Raw genomic sequence first — 17,689 nt, forward strand, 5'->3', positions numbered from 1 at the left:
CTGAAATGTTTGATGCAGCACTACTGGGTACCCTGATGAAGTGAGTAGTGGAACGGATCCCATCAGGACAAAGCGAGATAAGTGCTGGCCTTTTAAAATTATTGTTTAGTCCAGTGGTATTCAATCCAATCCTCAGGGACCAGCTGGCCAGTCCGGTTTTCAGGATATCGACAATGAATATGGATGACAGAGACTTTGAAAACCCGATTGGCCAGGTGGTCCCTGAGGACTGGCTTGAATACCACTGGTTTAGTCTACACTCAATGATATTTCAGCGATTTTGGAGGTTTTTTAGCGTATGAAAAAAAATTGTCCAAGGTCATGTTAGTACCTCTGCTTTGATAGTTGTATGCAAGGGGACATCTGAAGCTTTTCCCCCCTCCTCATTTATACTTACATTAACAGAGTGCATAAATTCCACCTAACTTCTTTGATATTTATATTTGCAGATAGGTGGTGTATCTTCCACTGTTTTTGAGCCATAAATTTTGCACACACTTACAACCATTTAAAAAAAATCTCAAAACATTCACTGTTAAAATATAAAAATGTATAAGAATGAAAGGGATCAGATACACTACAATTAAACCAAGCAGCTAGATTTTAATTTGAATCTTTTGCTCCTGCTAAGGGATAGAAGCGATGAAGAAAGTCATAACCCCAGACTGACAAGAGTTTAACAATTTACAGGGTTGAGAAACTTGGCCAGGAAGTCCAACAGGTCACCAAGTCCAACTTATTCTAATCACCTAGCAGCACTGGTGATGCGGTAAAAGAATAGCCAGCAGAGCAAGAGTGTCAAATTATTTTCATCCTACAAATATGGCAACATCACAGTCATGCGTATAGGCTGCCTTCAAAACCTTCTTTTAAGAACTGGACAGCATAATAATTAGAAGTTTTCCCGGGGTGTTTGCCTTATATTTCAGCTGTCGCTTTTATTCTTAAGCAAGATTAGCAGGCTTTTCAACATAAAAGATTTTGTAACACACACAAATTAGGAAACACCCTACCACAGCAAGAAAACTACTTATCGCCTACTGTGACTCCAAGACCTCCAATGCGGTCATTTAATACTTATCAAATTTCACGGCAGCACATAAGAAGCCTGACGCAAGCTCCTTAAACACTGTCTCGCAATACTGTGTTACTGTGTGCAATACTGTGTGTGAACTCCGTGTCACACACCTGATTTTAATGCCTCCTCGTAACCCGTCAGACATTTAAATACACACACACACACACACACCACACGAGGATCAACATACAAGTGCTGGCTCCTTAAGGTACAGGAAGGAAAGCGCTTGCAAGTTTATAGGCAGACACGGCCATCTAACCCCATACAGTCAAAAGGAACGGAACGACTGATCTAGATAGAGTAAGGAGGATCTTATCTCTTCCTGCTTTTCAGATGCAGAAAGTTGCCTGGAGCAGGGAAGTGGCACCGAAAGGCCCCGGGGAATCCTCACCCTCGCTCACCTCCAAAGTCTTCACCAGGACGCTCATGTAGAATTCCGAGATGCCAAGCGAAAGACCGAGCATGGACGGCAGCAAGATGAGCGACCCTACCAGCATCAGCCACACGGACACCACCCTCAGCACCAGCTCCCCCACCGTCTCCATGATCCCGCGTAGGCTAACGCTCCGCCACCTGCAGCTCCGGCCGCCACTGAAGAAAGTAAGACAACAGGAGTGGGCTGAAGGGCTTCCCCGCCCCATTCCCGGCGTTGCTCCGCCCACGAGCCCTCCGATTGGCTGAGGCTGCTGGCTCGCACTTCACCCTCCGCCCTTCGGAACGCAGAAAGATTTTGAAGCGTCGTGGCTGAGCCTTCGGAATTGTAAAGTATTGGGGGTGGGGCAGAAAAACAGTATAGAATAGACCGAGCTCCCTAGTGTAACTATTTACAGCCTACCTCAGCCTCAGATTCGGAAAATGAGGCGCAGATCTGGCGGTTTTTTTAAAGTGGAAAGCGAATGACCCACCCACGTTTTAACTGTGTTTTGCTTATTTAGCGACTTCATTTTTTAGTTCTACTTGCTGAAATGGTTTTATTGCTTTACGCTAAGTGAATATAACAGGATTTCACAATGTGCCTTCCTTGCACTACTATGGGAGACATTCTGAGTGGTCCAATCATGGAAAGCCCCGTACTAGGAGTTCCTATAAATTTAGATGTATGATAATTGAGTTCGAGAGGTTCCAGGAGTTTGTTCTGGGGGTTGTTTTGGGGTTGTTTTTTTTTGCTACTAAGAAGTCTGTTCAAGATGTAACTAGGAAGGGCGATGGGATCTCCTGCCCTGGAGTCCAAGAGGATCTTGGTACTTGTGAGAAGGGAACATTTTATAATACATTTTTATAATAATACTTTTGGTGTTAATTATTGCATGTTGCAGATGTATGCAGGAAGGAGAAACAAGTTGGAGGAAGATAAGACATTCTTTGCAGCCGCTTGAGAACAGGTTGTCTCAGCAATGACAGAAAGCACAGTTACTTACCGTAATAGGTGTTATTCCAGGATAAGCAGTCAGCATATTCTCACTGATGGGTGATGGCACCAACGGAGCACCGGTACGGACACTTTAGAGTGAATTGCACTCTAAGAACTTAGAAAGTTCTGGCTAGCCCGCACCACGCATGCGTGAGTGCCTTCCCGCCTGACATAGGCTCGCGGTCCCTCAGTTTCTTAGTTTCCGCAGAGCTAAGAAGTCACGTTTTCAACGGCTGTTGAAAAATTTTTCTTTTCGCTGCCTTCCCGCTCTCACGGTTTTCTGACTTTTTAGTCGGTTTCTTTTTTTCTTTTATTGTTAGTAAAAAAAAACCAACAACCCCCCCCACAAAAAAAACAAACCTTTATATACCACTAAACTTTTATAGTTTATTTTTTTCTTTACCGTTGTTTGGCTTGGTGGGGCCTTATGGATCGCCATATTGTTTTCTCCATGGCTCTTGTTCTGTGCAGGTTTTTCCTGCTCACTTTTCCTCCATGCGGTTGTTTTGCTGTGAAACTTGTCTTCACTGACATCCTTCTATGATTTTGGCGATGTCGGGACCTCGGCCTTGCCGATTTTTTTCTTCCCTTACTTTTTTCCTCTTCAGCGCATTTTCATGTGGATTCTTCAGAAGCAGTTTTCTGTTGGCACCACCAAGAATCCGGCACAAGCCGGCATCAGTGATCCAGTGCCCAGCGTGCTTCCGGCACCGCTCCTCCAGTCCGCACCGATTTTGACAGACCCGATCCTACTCTCAGTAAGTTGGTACTCTTTTCTTCTTTGGGCTTCAGGTCATTGTAGCAGTGAGTCTAATCCTGCCGACCTTGGTCATTGTAGCAGTGAGTCAAGTCTTGCCAACCTCTTTTTAGCCCCGTCTCTGGCTCCGCTTCGATGTCGATGACTTCCTTGATATGGGCATGTTAATCTTGGAAGCGTGGAGCAACACCGATGGTACCGGTCATGGGCCAAGGGTACTGGTGTCCTTTTCTTTCTGCTCCTTTAGTGATGTGTGCCTTGATACCGGCATTTTCATCTCTGGAGTGTAGCACAATGGTACTGGTGCTGCTTCCATTGGTACCGGGGGGCAGCTTGTTGTGGGGAGACGCAAAAAGGTCTACCTGAGGGATTCCCCACTGAGAAAAATTTGATGCAGAGCTGCTGAGTTCAGCGTCTATTCGTGAGGTTGGAGGATGTAACTTAATTTGTCTGCTAGTGAATTTTTCTCCCCTTGAATGTAAACAACTTTCAGAAAAATGTTGTGAAGAATTGCTCAATTCCAAATCTTTTGAGCTTCTTGGCAAAGGAGAAGGCATCCTGTTCCTCCCTGCTTGTTCACGTAGTACATAGTCACTTGATTGTACGAATAAGAATGACCTGATCTTGATGATGCTGTAAAGCCTTGAGAGCATTGAAAATCACTGAAAAGCATTGAGTTCCAACAGATTTATGTGATGGCGACGATCTATGGTGGACCAGTGGCCTTGAGTACAGAGACCATCCAGATGAGCTCCCCAAGTGTAGGTTGACAAGTCTGTCATGAGAACCTTCTGGAAAGATTGGTAGAGAGCATCCACCACTGAAGAGATTGTCGTAGAGAAGATGTTATTGTAATGTGTTGGGAAAGTGGGCCGAGAGCCTGCAAACAGATCCATAGGTGAAATCTGGCAAAAGGAGTCATGTGAACTGTAGAGACCATGTGACCTAGGAGAACCATCATGTTCCTCGCAGAGATTGAAGTGAGCAGGGATACTTGATGGCAAGTTGTATCAAAGCATCTTGATGTTGTTGAAGGAATGCCTTGAGCTGGACAGTATCTAGGAGGTCTCCGATAAATTGTTAAGAGTCTGAGAAGGCTGCAACTAAGATTTGGGGAAGTTGATTTCAAATCCCATATTTTGCAGGAACAATATAATCTGTTCTGTCACTACAATAACACCTTGAGATGAAGGATCTTTGAAGAGCCAATCGTCCTGATGGGGAAAGACTTGGAAACTGTGAGTTTTCAAGGCGGCTGCCACCACCACCAAGCACTTGGTAAAAACTCTGGGAGATGAAGCAAGACTGAAAGTCTGAACCTTGTATTGGTAATGATGATTTCCCACCTGAAATCTGAGGAACTTGCGAGAGGCTGGGTGAATGGAGATGTGAGTATAAGCCTCCTTGTGATCCAGAGAGCATAACCAATCATTGTGATCCAGCAGGGGATACAGTGATGCCAGAGACAGCATCCAAAATGTTTCCTTGACAGGAAATTTGTTGAGAGCTCTGAGGTCCAATATCGGTTGAAGACCTCCCGTCTTCTTCAGGACGAGGAAATATCGGAAATAAAACCCCGTGTTCTGCTGGTCTAAAGGAACTTTCTCAATGACATTGAGAAGGAGCAGAGATTTGACTTCCTGGAGAAGAAGAGAGGACTGCAGAGTGGTGGAAGGAAACTCTCTTGGAGGATAATCTGGAGGAATGTCGAGAAAATGAAGAGAATAGCCTTCTGGAATAATATTGAGAACCCAGAGATCGGAGGTGATTAGCTGCCAATGATGATGGTAATGTTGAAGATGAGCTCCAATGGGAAGAGGAAGAGGCAAAGCTACAGTGATGAAGTTATGCTCTTGAGTAATCGGTCAAAAAGAATGATTTGACTTAGAAGTAGCAAAGGTCTGAGGCTGTGTGGCCTAGAAAAAGGAGTAGACTTTGGTGTATAACGCCTCTGATATGAAAAAGATGGCTTGGAAGATTTTGAGGCAGAGGATTTAGGTTTAGGTCTGAGGAGTGAACTGAAAGACTTTTCATGCTCTAAAAGTTTTTTAGAGCATTTTCAATAGTGTCCCCAAAAAGCTCATCCCTAAGGCAGAGAATATTAGCTAAGCGATCCTGGAGGTTAGCATCTATATCTGCTATCCTTAGCCATGCAAGCCTTCTCATGGCCACAGACATTGCAGAAACTCAAGAAGACAGCTCAAAGGCATCGTATGAGGATTGTACTGTATGCTGCTGGAGTTAAGTGAGAGTATTAAACGTGCTGGAACTCTGACTTCCTATGAGATGGAAGATACTTGTAATAGTTTGGCATTTGTTTTACCCAATATTTAAGATAACAGGTACCGTATTTTTCGCTCCATAAGATGCACTTTTTCCACCCCCCAAAAGGGGATGGAAAAGTGGGTGTGTCTTATGGAGCGAATACACCTCCCTCCGGTACCTTTTTTAACTGGCAGTTGGACTGTCTCGTTGCAGAGCAGCGCATAATGCAGGAGCGCAACCTTTGCGTTTCCTGCTTGGTCCCGCGCCACTCCAAGATTGGTTGCAGTTAGTATGCGCTGCTGTTTTATTTATTTATATATGTAGCGGCTTAACCGAACTGTTGCCCTTAGTTCTTCCGCGGCCGTGGAGTGCAGTGGCAGGAGGAAGCAGGTGCCGGTCAGGCTGCCAAAAAACGGCGGCGGGGAGTGTCCTTCTCGGAAGATGAGCGAGCGCCAGGCCCAAGAGCTGCTGCTTCTTCTGCAGAAGGTGAGTGCTTCGCCTGCCTTCCCTCTGGCCTAGGAACATTGTACTCACCTGGCTGACTCTGCCATTGGGAGAACTGTGGAGGCCCAGCCAGGAGCCTTAGAGGGCTTCGGAGTTGAGGTTTGTGGCTTCATTAGTGTTTGCTGTTAAACCAGTTTAAGCTTCCTCCCTTTTTTATGTTGGATTCATGAGGCCTTTAGTGGTGTTAGCTCAGTGTTTATACTAGTGCATACCTTCTCTTATTTAGAAGTGCATTTATCCTCTTATGAGGAAAAAAATTGACCCTATTGGTTCTCTGAAGAGATAGAATAAGGCACTGCTAAGGGTTGTACTGCAATCTCTTGTTGTCCAAAACAATTACTAGTCTCTGTATGATATGAGGCTCAATCTTATCCTTTTCAACCAAGCAATAAGGTCTGGACAAGTTCATGGAGGAAAAATTCATAGTCTGTTATTAAGACAGACATGGGGGAAAGCCACTGCTTGCCTTGGGAATGGTAGCATGGAATCTTGCTACTCTTTGGGTTTTTGACAGGTACTAGTGACCTGGATCGGCCACTGTGGAAAGAGGATACTGGGCTAGATGGGCCATTGGTCTGACCCAGTAAGGCTATTCTTATGTTTAGTGCCCCTTTTAATGTACTTTTGTATCATTATGCTTCAGGTGAGGTCTCTATTTCCTTTAATTCAATATTGTTCACTCAGTCCAATAAACAGGCTCACCAGACACACCTATGTGTAGAGGAAGAAAAACCAAGAAAAAAAAATTCTGAACCATGCTGGCTAATAGAGTCATCAATTACAATTTTTATTTTACCGTATTTTTTGCTCCATAAGTCTTATGGAGCGAAAAATACGGTAAAATAAAAATTGTAATTGATGACTCTATTAGAAAGCATGGAATTCTGGTAGAGACATCTGCCAAATCTGTCCATCGTCCAACTTTCTTGCCCTGGAGGAACAGTAGCATAGACTTTAGAAGGAGCAGATTTTTTATGGAACGCTTCTGAAGTGTCAAACAGCGCGTACAAGATTCTACGCGATGGTCCAGGCCAAGGCTCTGGATACACTACTTATGTGGATCAGTTAGGGAAATAGTGCGCTGGCACCTGCTGCACTTTTTAAAGCCAGTTAATGGGCGGGACATGGGAGGGAAAACCGCCTCAGCCAAATCAAAACCCGAAGGCAAAGGCCCCGCCATCAAAAATGGCTAGAGCAAAAAAATAAAGGAAAAAAGTTTACTTTAAAAAAAAAAATTATGTTATATAAGAAGAAAAGAAGAAAGAAAAATCAGTGAATGCGTGAGCAGGAAAGCAAAATAATCGTTTCACACACGACTTAATAGCTCCGTGGAAAACTGAGAACTGAGGAGCCGCACGTCTATGTCAGGCAGGAAGGCGCTCACGCATGCGTGGTGCAGTGAGTCGCAAACTTTCTAAAGTTCTTGAAGTGCAAGAGCGCTTTAGCAGCTGTCTGTACCAGGGCTCCATGGATGACGTCACCCATATAGAAGAATATGCTGCCTGCTTGTCCTGGGATAAAAAGTTTTATCCTTCAAAAAAACAGTGGTCCTTATTTTGGACTAAACTCAACCCACTTTCAACTGCTAGCATTATGCAATCTCTATATTTTTTTTCCTCATCTGACTATTTGGACACCTGAATGTTGGTAGTGGGTTTAGCACCTAATAATTTATGCTGGTCTTGCAAAAATTACCAGGATACATTGTTGCATCTCATATGAATGTCAGCATACTCATGACTTTTGAATGCGGGTAAGGAGAATTAATTCTGCAATACTTATTAAAAAGCCATTATCCTTGAAGATTATATTATTTGGAGCTTTAGCTTTTACAGTATCTCTGGATCAAGCAGATATGAAGCTGCTGTATATTCTTTTGGCAACTGCCATAAAAACAATTTTAGGTACTTGGAAGGACAATTCTGTACTCAACGTTCAAGTCTGGTGGCAATCTGTTTTGCAAGTTCACAAATGTTGGTTCTCTTTAGCTAATAAGTTGGGAATATCCTGCAAAGTATTAAAAGTTTGATCTAGATTAAATATATGTCTGAAAATTATCATTAATGTAGATTAATAGCTCTGTTGCATCAGATTAAAAAAAAAAAATAATTTTAATCTGATTGTATTTGTATGCCTTTGTATATTATTTGCAAATGGATTTGCATTGAGGAAACCCACTACAGGTACAGCTTCTTGGCAAAAGAGCCCCAGAAGCCTTAACGTTAAATGATTTGGTTTCCAGTTATTAACCAACCTGTGAGAAAATCCCCAGCAGCAAAAGCCTTTCAACAACTCCCGCCCGAGCCCATGAGATAGGACTCCTTCCTTCCAGCAGAGGTCTCTGTGCGCGTGCACGGCCCCGGCTAGCTATAGCTGCCCTCCAGCAGCACGTCTCTCTTTCCAAACATTCTCTCGCCTTTGCTGCCATTCGCGGAGTCGCAGGCCGGGTGGAGCCAGAGACTTGGCCGCCGTGCGGGGGAGTGGAGGCGGTCGCCCGATTCCCCCCTCCTCTCTCCCTCCCTCCTTCCCTCTGCGACAGGAAGGGAATGGAGGGGGAGAGCACGAGCGCGCTTATCTCGGGCTTCGTATTTGGCGCTCTCGCTTTCCAGCACCTGAGCTCGGACCTAGACACTGTGAGTAGTAGCGACTGCAGCAACGGCCGTGTGAAGAGTCTGCGTGCGGCTCCTTCGTGTGTACACAGCTGGCGTGTCCGCGCGCCCAGCTCAGCCCATTTTTCCAGTGATGCAGCCCGTACTTTCACTTTTACAGTGCTAAATCTTCTGTGTGTCCGAACTTCCTCCGGTACACGGAGTGTGTATGTGTGAGCGAGAGAGCTACTCTGAGCATGGATTTGGGGAACTTTAATTGGTAGAGACCGGTTTCTGAGATGTCGCCAAAGTAATGTACAAAACGGTAAAAAAAAAAAAAAAAAAAAAAAAGTGTGTATGTGTGGGGGCAGTGGATGCATAAACTAGTAGTCTTGATCACAGTAGGATAAAGAGGGGGGAAGTAGATATACAAACTAGTAGTCTTGATCACAATAGGGAAAGGAGGGGGGAAGTAGATGTGCAAACTAGTAGTCTTGATCACAGTAGTATAAGGAGGGAGTAGATGTACAAACTAGTAGTCTTGATCACAGTAGGATAAGGAGGAAGTAGATGTACAAACTAGTAGTCTTGATCACAGTAGGATAAGGAGGGGGGAAGTAGATGTACAAACTAGTAGTCTTGATCACAATAGGGTAAGGGGAGGGAAGTAGATATACAAACTAGTAGTCTTGATCAAGGCAGTATAAGGGGGGAGTAGATATACAAACTAGTAGTCTTGATCACAGCAGTATAAGGGGGGAGTAGATATACAAACTAGTAGTCTTGATCACAGTAGAATAAGGAGGGAGTAGATGTACAAACTAGTAGTCTTGATCACAGTAGGATAAGGAGGGGGGGAGTAGATGTACAAACTAGTAGTCTTGATCACAGTAGGATAAGGAGGGGGGGAGTAGATGTACAAACTAGTAGTCTTGATCACAGTAGGATAAGGAGGGGGGAGTAGATGTACAAACTAGTAGTCTTGATCACAGTATTATAAGGAGGGAATAGATGTACAAACTAGTAGTCTTGATCACAGTAGGATAAGGAGGGGGGAAGTAGATGTACAAACTAGTAGTCTTGATCACAATAGGGTAAGGGGAGGGAAGTAGATATACAAACTAGTAGTCTTGATCAAGGCAGTATAAGGGGGGAGTAGATATACAAACTAGTAGTCTTGATCACAGCAGTATAAGGGGGGAGTAGATATACAAACTAGTAGTCTTGATCACAGTAGTATAAGGGGGGAGTAGATGTACAAACTAGTAGTCTTGATCACAGTAGAATAAGGAGGGGGGAGTAGATGTACAAACTAGTAGTCTTGATCACAGTAGGATAAGGAGGGGGGAGTAGATGTACAAACTAGTAGTCTTGATCACAGTAGAATAAGAAGGGGGGAGTAGATGTACAAACTAATAGTCTTGATCACAGTAGAATAAGGAGGGGGAGTAAATGTACAAACTAGTAGTCTTGATCACAATAGGGTAAGGAGGGGGAAGTAGATGTACAAACTAGTAGTCTTGATCACAGTAGTATAAGGGGGGAGTAGATGTACAAACTAGTAGTCTTGATCACAGTAGTATAAGGGGGGAGTAGATGTACAAACTAGTAATCTTGATCACAGTAGTATAAGGAGGGAGTAGATGTACAAACTAGTAGTCTTGATCACAGTAGTATAAGGGGGGGAGTAGATGTACAAACTAGTAGTCTTGATCACAGTAGAATAAGGAGGGGGAGTAGATGTACAAACTAGTAGTCTTGATCACAGTAGAATAAGGAGGGGGGAGTAGATGTACAAACTAGTAGTCTTGATCACAGTAGAATAAGGAGGGGGAGTAGATGTACAAACTAGTAGTCTTGATCACAGTAGAATAAGGAGGGGGGAGTAGATGTACAAACTAGTAGTCTTGATCACAATAGAATAAGGAGGGGGGAGTAGATGTACAAACTAGTAGTCTTGATCACAGTAGAATAAGGAGGGGGGAAGTAGATGTACAAACTAGTAGTCTTTATCACAATGGGGGAAGTAGATGTACAAACTTATAGTCTTGATCACAAAGGGGGAAGTAGATGTACAAACTAGTAGTCTTGATCACAGTAGGATAAGGAGGGGGGAGTAGATGTACAAACTAGCAGTCTTGATCACAGTAAGGTAAGGAGGTGGGGGAAGTAGATGTTCAAGCTAGTAGTCTTGATCACAGTAGGGTAAGGAGGTGGGGGAAGTAGATGTACAAACTAGTAGTCTTGATCACAGTAGGATGAGGGGGGAGTAGATGTACAAACTAGTAGTCTTCATCACAGTAGGATGAGGGGGGAGTAGATGTACAAACTAGTAGTCTTCATCACAGTATAAGGGAAGTAGATGTACAAACTAGTAGTTTTGATCACAATGGGGGAAGTAGATGTACAAACTAGTAGTCTTGATCACTATAGGGTAAGGAGGGGGAGTAGATGTACAAACTAGTAGTCTTGATCACAATGGGAGAAGTAGATGTACAAACTAGTAGTCTTGATCACAATAGGGTAAGGAGGGGGGAGTAGATGTACAAACTAGTAGTCTTGATCACAATAGGGTAAAGAGGGGGAAGTAGATGTACAAACTAGTAGTCTTGATCACAGTAGGATAAAGAGGGGGGAAGTAGATATACAAACTAGTAGTCTTGATCACAATAGGGTAAGGAGGAGGGAAGTAGATGTACAAACTAGTAGTCTTGATCACAGTAGTATAAGGAGGGAGTAGATGTACAAACTAGTAGTCTTGATCACAGTAGGGTAAGGATCTAAAGCGTAGGGTCCTCGGGGTTCCTAATTTTAACACCATGAACTTCACGGATCCCGCTCACCTCTCCAGACCCCACAGATCATCATCTTAACCCTGTCCTGACACAGCTGCCAATCTGCTGGATCCACAGGAGGGGGATAAGATGAGGATCCATAGGGTGAGAGGGTCTGTAAGGTCCACAGGTGTTAAAATGTGAATCCCTGCAGACACCACACAATGGCTGCTTTATTTTTATCTTGGTTAAACCCTCTCTTAGCCTGAAGTTACTCACTTGTGTGGCTCTCGAGAAACAAGTTAGGGCTCATGTTAGATGCAGAATAAATGTTCAGGTGTCTTCCTCCTGAGAGGATTGTTTTAAAAGGCCATTTGGTAGCTGACAGGCCATGTTTTTTTCTCTATACAGAAACTTTCAAGTTTGTGCATATTTGAGTGCAAGGGGCAAGACACTTAGGATGATTGAGGGGTTCACAGAATATTCACCTAGTGGTAAATAGTAAAAACGTGTAAAGGTCTATCCTAAAGAGTCCCTGGAGATTAGACAAAGGAAGTGGCAGTGTTTTAAATATACCAGTTCAGAGTCAAATCAGGTTTACATTTTATCATGCCATGTGCATAAATACTCCAAAAAGCAGATCAAAGGTAGATCATCCCTTGGCTTCTAGTTTTAACCCCCATGGACCCCACTCAACCCTCATCTTACCCCCCTCCCTTGCTGGATCCATGGGGGTCAGCGGGAAAAGGGTAAGATGAGGATCCATGGGGGTGAGTGGGATCCGTGAGATCTGCAGGTGTTAAAATGAAGATCCCTGCGGACCCCTAGCTTAAAAAAATCACTTTTTATGTAAACTGATTGGAACTGTTAAACAATACCTAAAGAAGTACTGTATTTACTCAAATACAAACCAATCCGAATATAAACTGAGATGACCTTCCCCCAAAAGAAAAAAAAAGGTTGACTCACGTATAAATTTGATGATCCTGGTGAGCCAGTCTTCAAAGACTAGTCATCTTACCATAAGTTTTAACACAATTTTTTTAAACTTTAAATATTTTTATTAGAGCAAAATCACACAACATTTACAGTAACAGTAGTTTAAACAATATGGGGCTCATAATCGAAAGGGAAAATGTCCAAAAACAGGCCTAAGTCGGCACTTGGACGAACATTTCTCAAAAACATCCAAGCGTTGATAATAAAACTGAGTTTTGGACGCATTTAAAATCGACCTAGGCCTTCATAGTGCCGCTCAACGTCCAAAGCGAAACATGGCATTTCGGGAGGCGTGTCAAGGGCGGGAGTTGGGCGGGATGTGGGCCGGCTTAGACTTAGTCGTACAGCATGTAAAACCGAAAGTTTTACAACAGAGCCTAGACGGAACTTGGACGTTGTGACTTAGACCATGTAAAACATGGTCTAAGTCACAAAAACTCACCTAAACTCACCAGATAAGCACTGAAAACACATAACACAGACCCCCCACACACTACCCCAGTGATCACCAAACCCCCCCCACCCCCATAAAAATTTTATTCACAACTTTAAATTTCAGCCTCCAGACCATCATCACTTGGTCGCCTGGCATAGGAAAGCCTAGTCGTCCAGCCCAGAGGCAGCTTAAGTCATCTTGGAGGTGAGTTAGGGACCCATAGAAAGGAGGACCCATGCCCATAAGCCCCTGTAATCACTACATTGATACTGAACGGGCTGACTGCAAGGAGGAAGTAGAGGGACCGGTGGATCTTATGATCAGACAGCGAGGGAAACATCAGGTAAAGGGAGCTTGCTGGGAGGAGACTAAGGGGCATGGAGACACAGGGGGACTGGGTGGCACGAGGGCGAAAGCTGAGGGCAATATAGGGGTGCCACAAAGCGAGGGGGATCAAACAGAGGCTCAAGAGATGATAGCCCAAGAGGGGGCCGGTAGGGCTAGAAAACCCAGAGGAAAAGCGGGGAAGTGGGGTGGCGGGAATGTGGGGAAGCCGAAAGCTACGAGGGTAAAGGCTGAAGGCAAAACAGAAGCACAGGGAACAGGAGAACTGCCCAGAATTCAAGGGGAGGCGGACCAGATAAATGCGGAGGTGGAGGAAAAACGACGGGACCTGCGGTGCTTATACGCAAATGCAAGAAGCCTCATGTCCAAGATGGGTGAACTAGAAGTCGTGGCCAAGGGGGAGGACCTGGATATAATTGGAATTACAGAAACCTGGTGGACGGAGGAGAATCAATGGGATGTGGCGCTGCCGGGGTACAAGCTCTACAGGAGGGACAGGACCCACAAGAAGGGGGGAGGCATAGCACTATATATAAAGGACTCTATCTACTCGATCGGGATGGATATGGCAACGAAGGCAGAGGGGCTGGAATCGCTATGGGTCAAATTGCCGGGAAACAAGGGTGCAGGCATAAAGCTGGGGCTGTACTATCGCCCACCTGATACGCCAGAAGGAGTTGGACACGACTTGGAAGCTGAACTGAGACAGGAATGCAGGACTGGAAGTGTAACAGTGATGGGGGACTTCAACTACCCGGGGATAAACTGGAGTACGGGTCACTCCAACTGCACTAGGGAAACAGTATTTGTAGAAGCTGTGAGGGATTGCTTCATGGAGCAACTAGTCACGGAACCAACGCGTGGGGGTGCTACTCTTGACCTCATCCTAAACGGATTAGGGGGGCCTGCAAGAGGGGTAGAAGTGGGAGGACCACTAGGCAACAGCGACCACAACGCGATCAGATTCACATTAGAAAGGGGGACACCCATAGTAAGGAGGACCGCAACAACTGCGCTCAACTTCAGGAAAGGGAACTATGTTGCTATGAGGGAAATGGTGGGGAGGAAGCTCAGAAACATCTTTAAGATGGAGACTGTAGGAAGCGCCTGGACCCTATTCAGGGACACCCTGCAGGAAGCACAAAGAATGTACGTCCCCAGTTTCAGGAAAGGCTGCAAGAACAAGCGGTCAAAAGACCCGGTTTGGATGTCAACTGAAGCAAAGAGGGCAATAAATGACAAAAAAGTATCCTTCCGGAGATGGAAAAAGGACCCAATGGAGGAAAATCTCCAGATGCACAGGAAATGCCAAAAGGAATGCCACCGAGAGGTTAGAAAAGCAAAAGGGAAATACGAAGAGGGGCTGGCCAGGGAGGCGAAAAACTTCAAAGCATTCTTCAGTTACGTAAAGGGGAAGCGACCAGCGAGAGAGGAGGTGGGGCCGTTGGACGATGGGGATAGGAAGGGAGTGATAAAGGAGGATAAAGAGGTAGCTGAGAGGTTGAACACGTTCTTCTCGTCGGTCTTCAGGAGAGAAGACACATCTAATATACCGGACTCAGAGGAGCTCATGAGTGGGGAACAGGCCGAAAAATTGGAGCACATAGAGGTAAGTAAGGAGGATGTCCTCAAGCAGATAGACAGGTTAAAATGCGGCAAATCACCGGGCCCGGACGGGATCCACCCAAGGGTTCTGAAGGAACTAAGACAAGAAATAGCGGGCACAATCCAGCATGTTTGCAACCTATCCTTGAAAACTGGAGAGGTACCAGAGGACTGGAAATTGGCGAATGTCACACCTATCTTCAAGAAGGGATCGAGGGGTGACCCCGGGAACTACAGGCCAGTGAGCCTGACTTCAATTATAGGGAAGATGGTGGAAGCTATGATCAAGGACGGCATTTGCGAGCACATCGAGAAGAATGGCCTACTGAGAACAAGCCAGCACGGATTCTGTAAGGGAAGGTCGTGCCTAACGAACCTTCTGTACTTCTTTGAGGGAATAAGCAGTCGGGTAGACAATGGGGAACCCATAGACATCATCTACCTCGATTTTCAAAAGGCTTTCGACAAAGTGCCACATGAAAGGCTGCTTAGGAAGCTGTGGAACCACGGGGTGGGAGGGGATGTGCACAGATGGATCAAGCACTGGTTGTCGGGTAGACTGCAGAGGGTCGGAGTAAAGGGCCAATATTCTGACTGGCGGGGAGTCACGAGCGGTGTGCCACAGGTATCAGTGCTGGGGCCGTTACTCTTCAACATATTTATCAATGATCTGGAAAAGGAGGCAAAGTGCGAGGTTATAAAATTTGCAGACGATACCAAACTGTGCGGCAGAGTTAGGTCCAGGGAGGAGTGTGAGGACCTGCAAAGGGACCTGGACAAGCTGGAAGACTGGGCAAACAAATGGCAAATGCGCTTTAACGTGGAAAAATGCAAGGTCATGCATATAGGGAAAAAGAACCCGTTGTTCAACTACAAATTGGGGGGGGCATTGTTGGGAGACAGCAGACTTGAGAGAGATTTGGGTGTGCTGGTGGATGCATCACTGAAACCATCTGCACAGTGCGCAGCAGCCTCGAAAAAAGCCAACAGGATGCTGGGCATCATAAAGAGGGGCATAACAACCAGGACACGGGAAGTCATCATGCCATTGTATCGAGCGATGGTGCGTCCACATCTGGAATACTGCGTTCAGTATTGGTCGCCGTACCTCAAGAAGGACATGGCGGTACTTGAGAGAGTCCAAAGGAGAGCAACGAAACTGGTAAGAGGGCTGGAACACTGCCCATACGCTGAGAGGTTGGATAGGCTGGGGCTCTTCTCTCTGGAAAAAAGGAGGCTCAGGGGAGATATGATAGAGACCTTCAAGATCATGAGGGGCATAGAGAGGGTGGATAGGGACAGATTCTTCAGACTGAAGGGGACAACAGGTACGAGGGGGCATTCAGAGAAACTGAAGGGAGATAGGTTCAAAACAAATGTAAGGAAGTTTTTTTTCACCCAAAGGGTTGTGGACACTTGGAATGCGCTACCGGAGGAAGTGATCAGGCAGAGTACGGTACAGGGATTCAAACAGGGATTGGACGGATTCCTGAAGGATAAAGGGATCGTGGGATACTGAGAGAGGTATCCAGGTAAAAAGTATAGAAACCCAACCAGGTCGTGCATGTGCAAGACCAGAGGGTTAGGACTTCGATGGGAAGATAGGACTTAAACGGGAAACCAAGGTGGCAAGGGGCCCCTTCTGGTGATTCAGACAGGTCGTGACCTGTTTGGGCCGCCGCGGGAGCGGACTGCTGGGCAGGATGGACCTATGGTCTGACCCGGCGGAGGCACTGCTTATGTTCTTATGAAACATGTGCACTGCCCTATACACCCCCAAAACCCTTTTTTACAGGGTATGTATGGAACACGAGATATTGGGAGCGCTTCCACTGTGAACAATATGCTGGCTCCAACTCCCACAACCCTCTGTAATAGCTAAGAAGTCTAACCCTGTAATACGACATACTCTTGATTTGTGGATCCAGGTACGTAGATGATGTTACTGGGATAAAAATTATTTTATGTTGAGTCCCAACGCCAGAGTGCCTCTTCCTCCTCGGACCGCCAGCTCCCCGCGGGTGGAGGAACTATCGGAAGGCGGTGAGGGACTCTCCCCGGAGGCCGTTGGAAGCAAAGAGGGGAGCATGGAAATGGATCCCTGGCTATCACAGAGGATTCCAGTGGAACCTGAGGATCTATCATCACCGAGGTCTGCCCGTGAGCAGGAGAACCATATTCAGGAGGGTACACCGGTTGGTGAGAGTCTTTCTTCAAAAGGACCTCTTTTTACATTAAAGAAACCCCAAGAGGTAACTCTTGACACAATTTGGGATCTAGCTAAATCAATTAAGCCCCAACTGTTGCAGTTGGAGCATAAGATTTATATCCAAGAAAATGAAATTAAGAATATTAAAGTTGACTTGCAAGATTTAAAAACTTCAACACTGAATTCTTCCCAGGAAATGAAAGTTTCTAAACAAATTACTGAAACACTGGTGAGGGATACGGTAATATCAATTTAAGGAGAAAATTGGAGTCTCTAGAAAACTTTTCTCGTAATAATAATCTTAGATTAATTAATTTTCCCAGGGTTGCGGAGGTAACTCTTAGAGACATGTTAAAACGTTACTTAAAGGAAGTCTTAGAAATTACTGAGGAACTATTGCTGCCATTCACTTGAGTGTATTATTTACCTATTAAAAGGGAAGAAAAATTAAAAGAAGATGGTCAACAATCGCTTAATATCTCTACGGTCTTGGAGCTTTCAGATCGGGAAGTAGCAATGCCAGCAATACTTTTGCTTACAGTTGCTTTAGCACCTGATAAGAATTGGTTATTGAGACTTTTCTTTAAAAATAAACAGAAAGAATTTCTAGGGTACAAAATACAAATGTTTCCAGAACTGTCATGAGATACACAAAAACGCCGATGTGAATTTTTGTTATTAAAGCCAGGAGTTACTGCTCTTGGGGCGACCTTTTTTC

General features: G+C 45.0%; 2 protein-coding genes across 6 annotated transcripts in view; one reads left to right on the forward strand and one right to left on the reverse strand.

The window, feature by feature from the left end:
• The window catches only part of GPAT3 (glycerol-3-phosphate acyltransferase 3), a 92,497-nt gene extending 84,047 nt beyond the window's left edge, over positions 1 to 8,450 (reverse strand). Inside the window, exon 1 of one of the 2 annotated variants that reach the window (XM_033963740.1) lies at positions 8,270 to 8,450. In XM_033963740.1, the coding sequence (XP_033819631.1) occupies positions 8,270 to 8,443 (174 nt within the window). In that variant the 5' untranslated portion in view covers positions 8,444 to 8,450. Of the gene's footprint in view, positions 1 to 1,479; positions 1,689 to 8,269 lie in introns of those variants that run through there. The other variant, XM_033963730.1, reaches the window with a different exon arrangement.
• ABRAXAS1 (abraxas 1, BRCA1 A complex subunit) overlaps positions 1,820 to 17,689 on the forward strand; it is a 124,873-nt gene continuing 109,003 nt past the window's right edge. The window contains exon 1 of one of the 4 annotated variants that reach the window (XM_033963790.1): positions 1,820 to 1,838. Coding sequence is in view for 3 of the 4 variants with exons in the window: in XM_033963753.1 (XP_033819644.1) it covers positions 8,562 to 8,648 (87 nt within the window). In the remaining variant the exon portion in view is untranslated. Of the gene's footprint in view, positions 1,839 to 1,858; positions 2,320 to 8,411; positions 8,649 to 8,766; positions 8,929 to 17,689 lie in introns of those variants that run through there. The other 3 variants (XM_033963762.1, XM_033963753.1, XM_033963770.1) reach the window with 3 other exon arrangements.

Source organism: Geotrypetes seraphini, chromosome 1 (assembly GCF_902459505.1).
Source record: "Geotrypetes seraphini chromosome 1, aGeoSer1.1, whole genome shotgun sequence".
Classification (NCBI taxonomy): domain Eukaryota; kingdom Metazoa; phylum Chordata; class Amphibia; order Gymnophiona; family Dermophiidae; genus Geotrypetes; species Geotrypetes seraphini.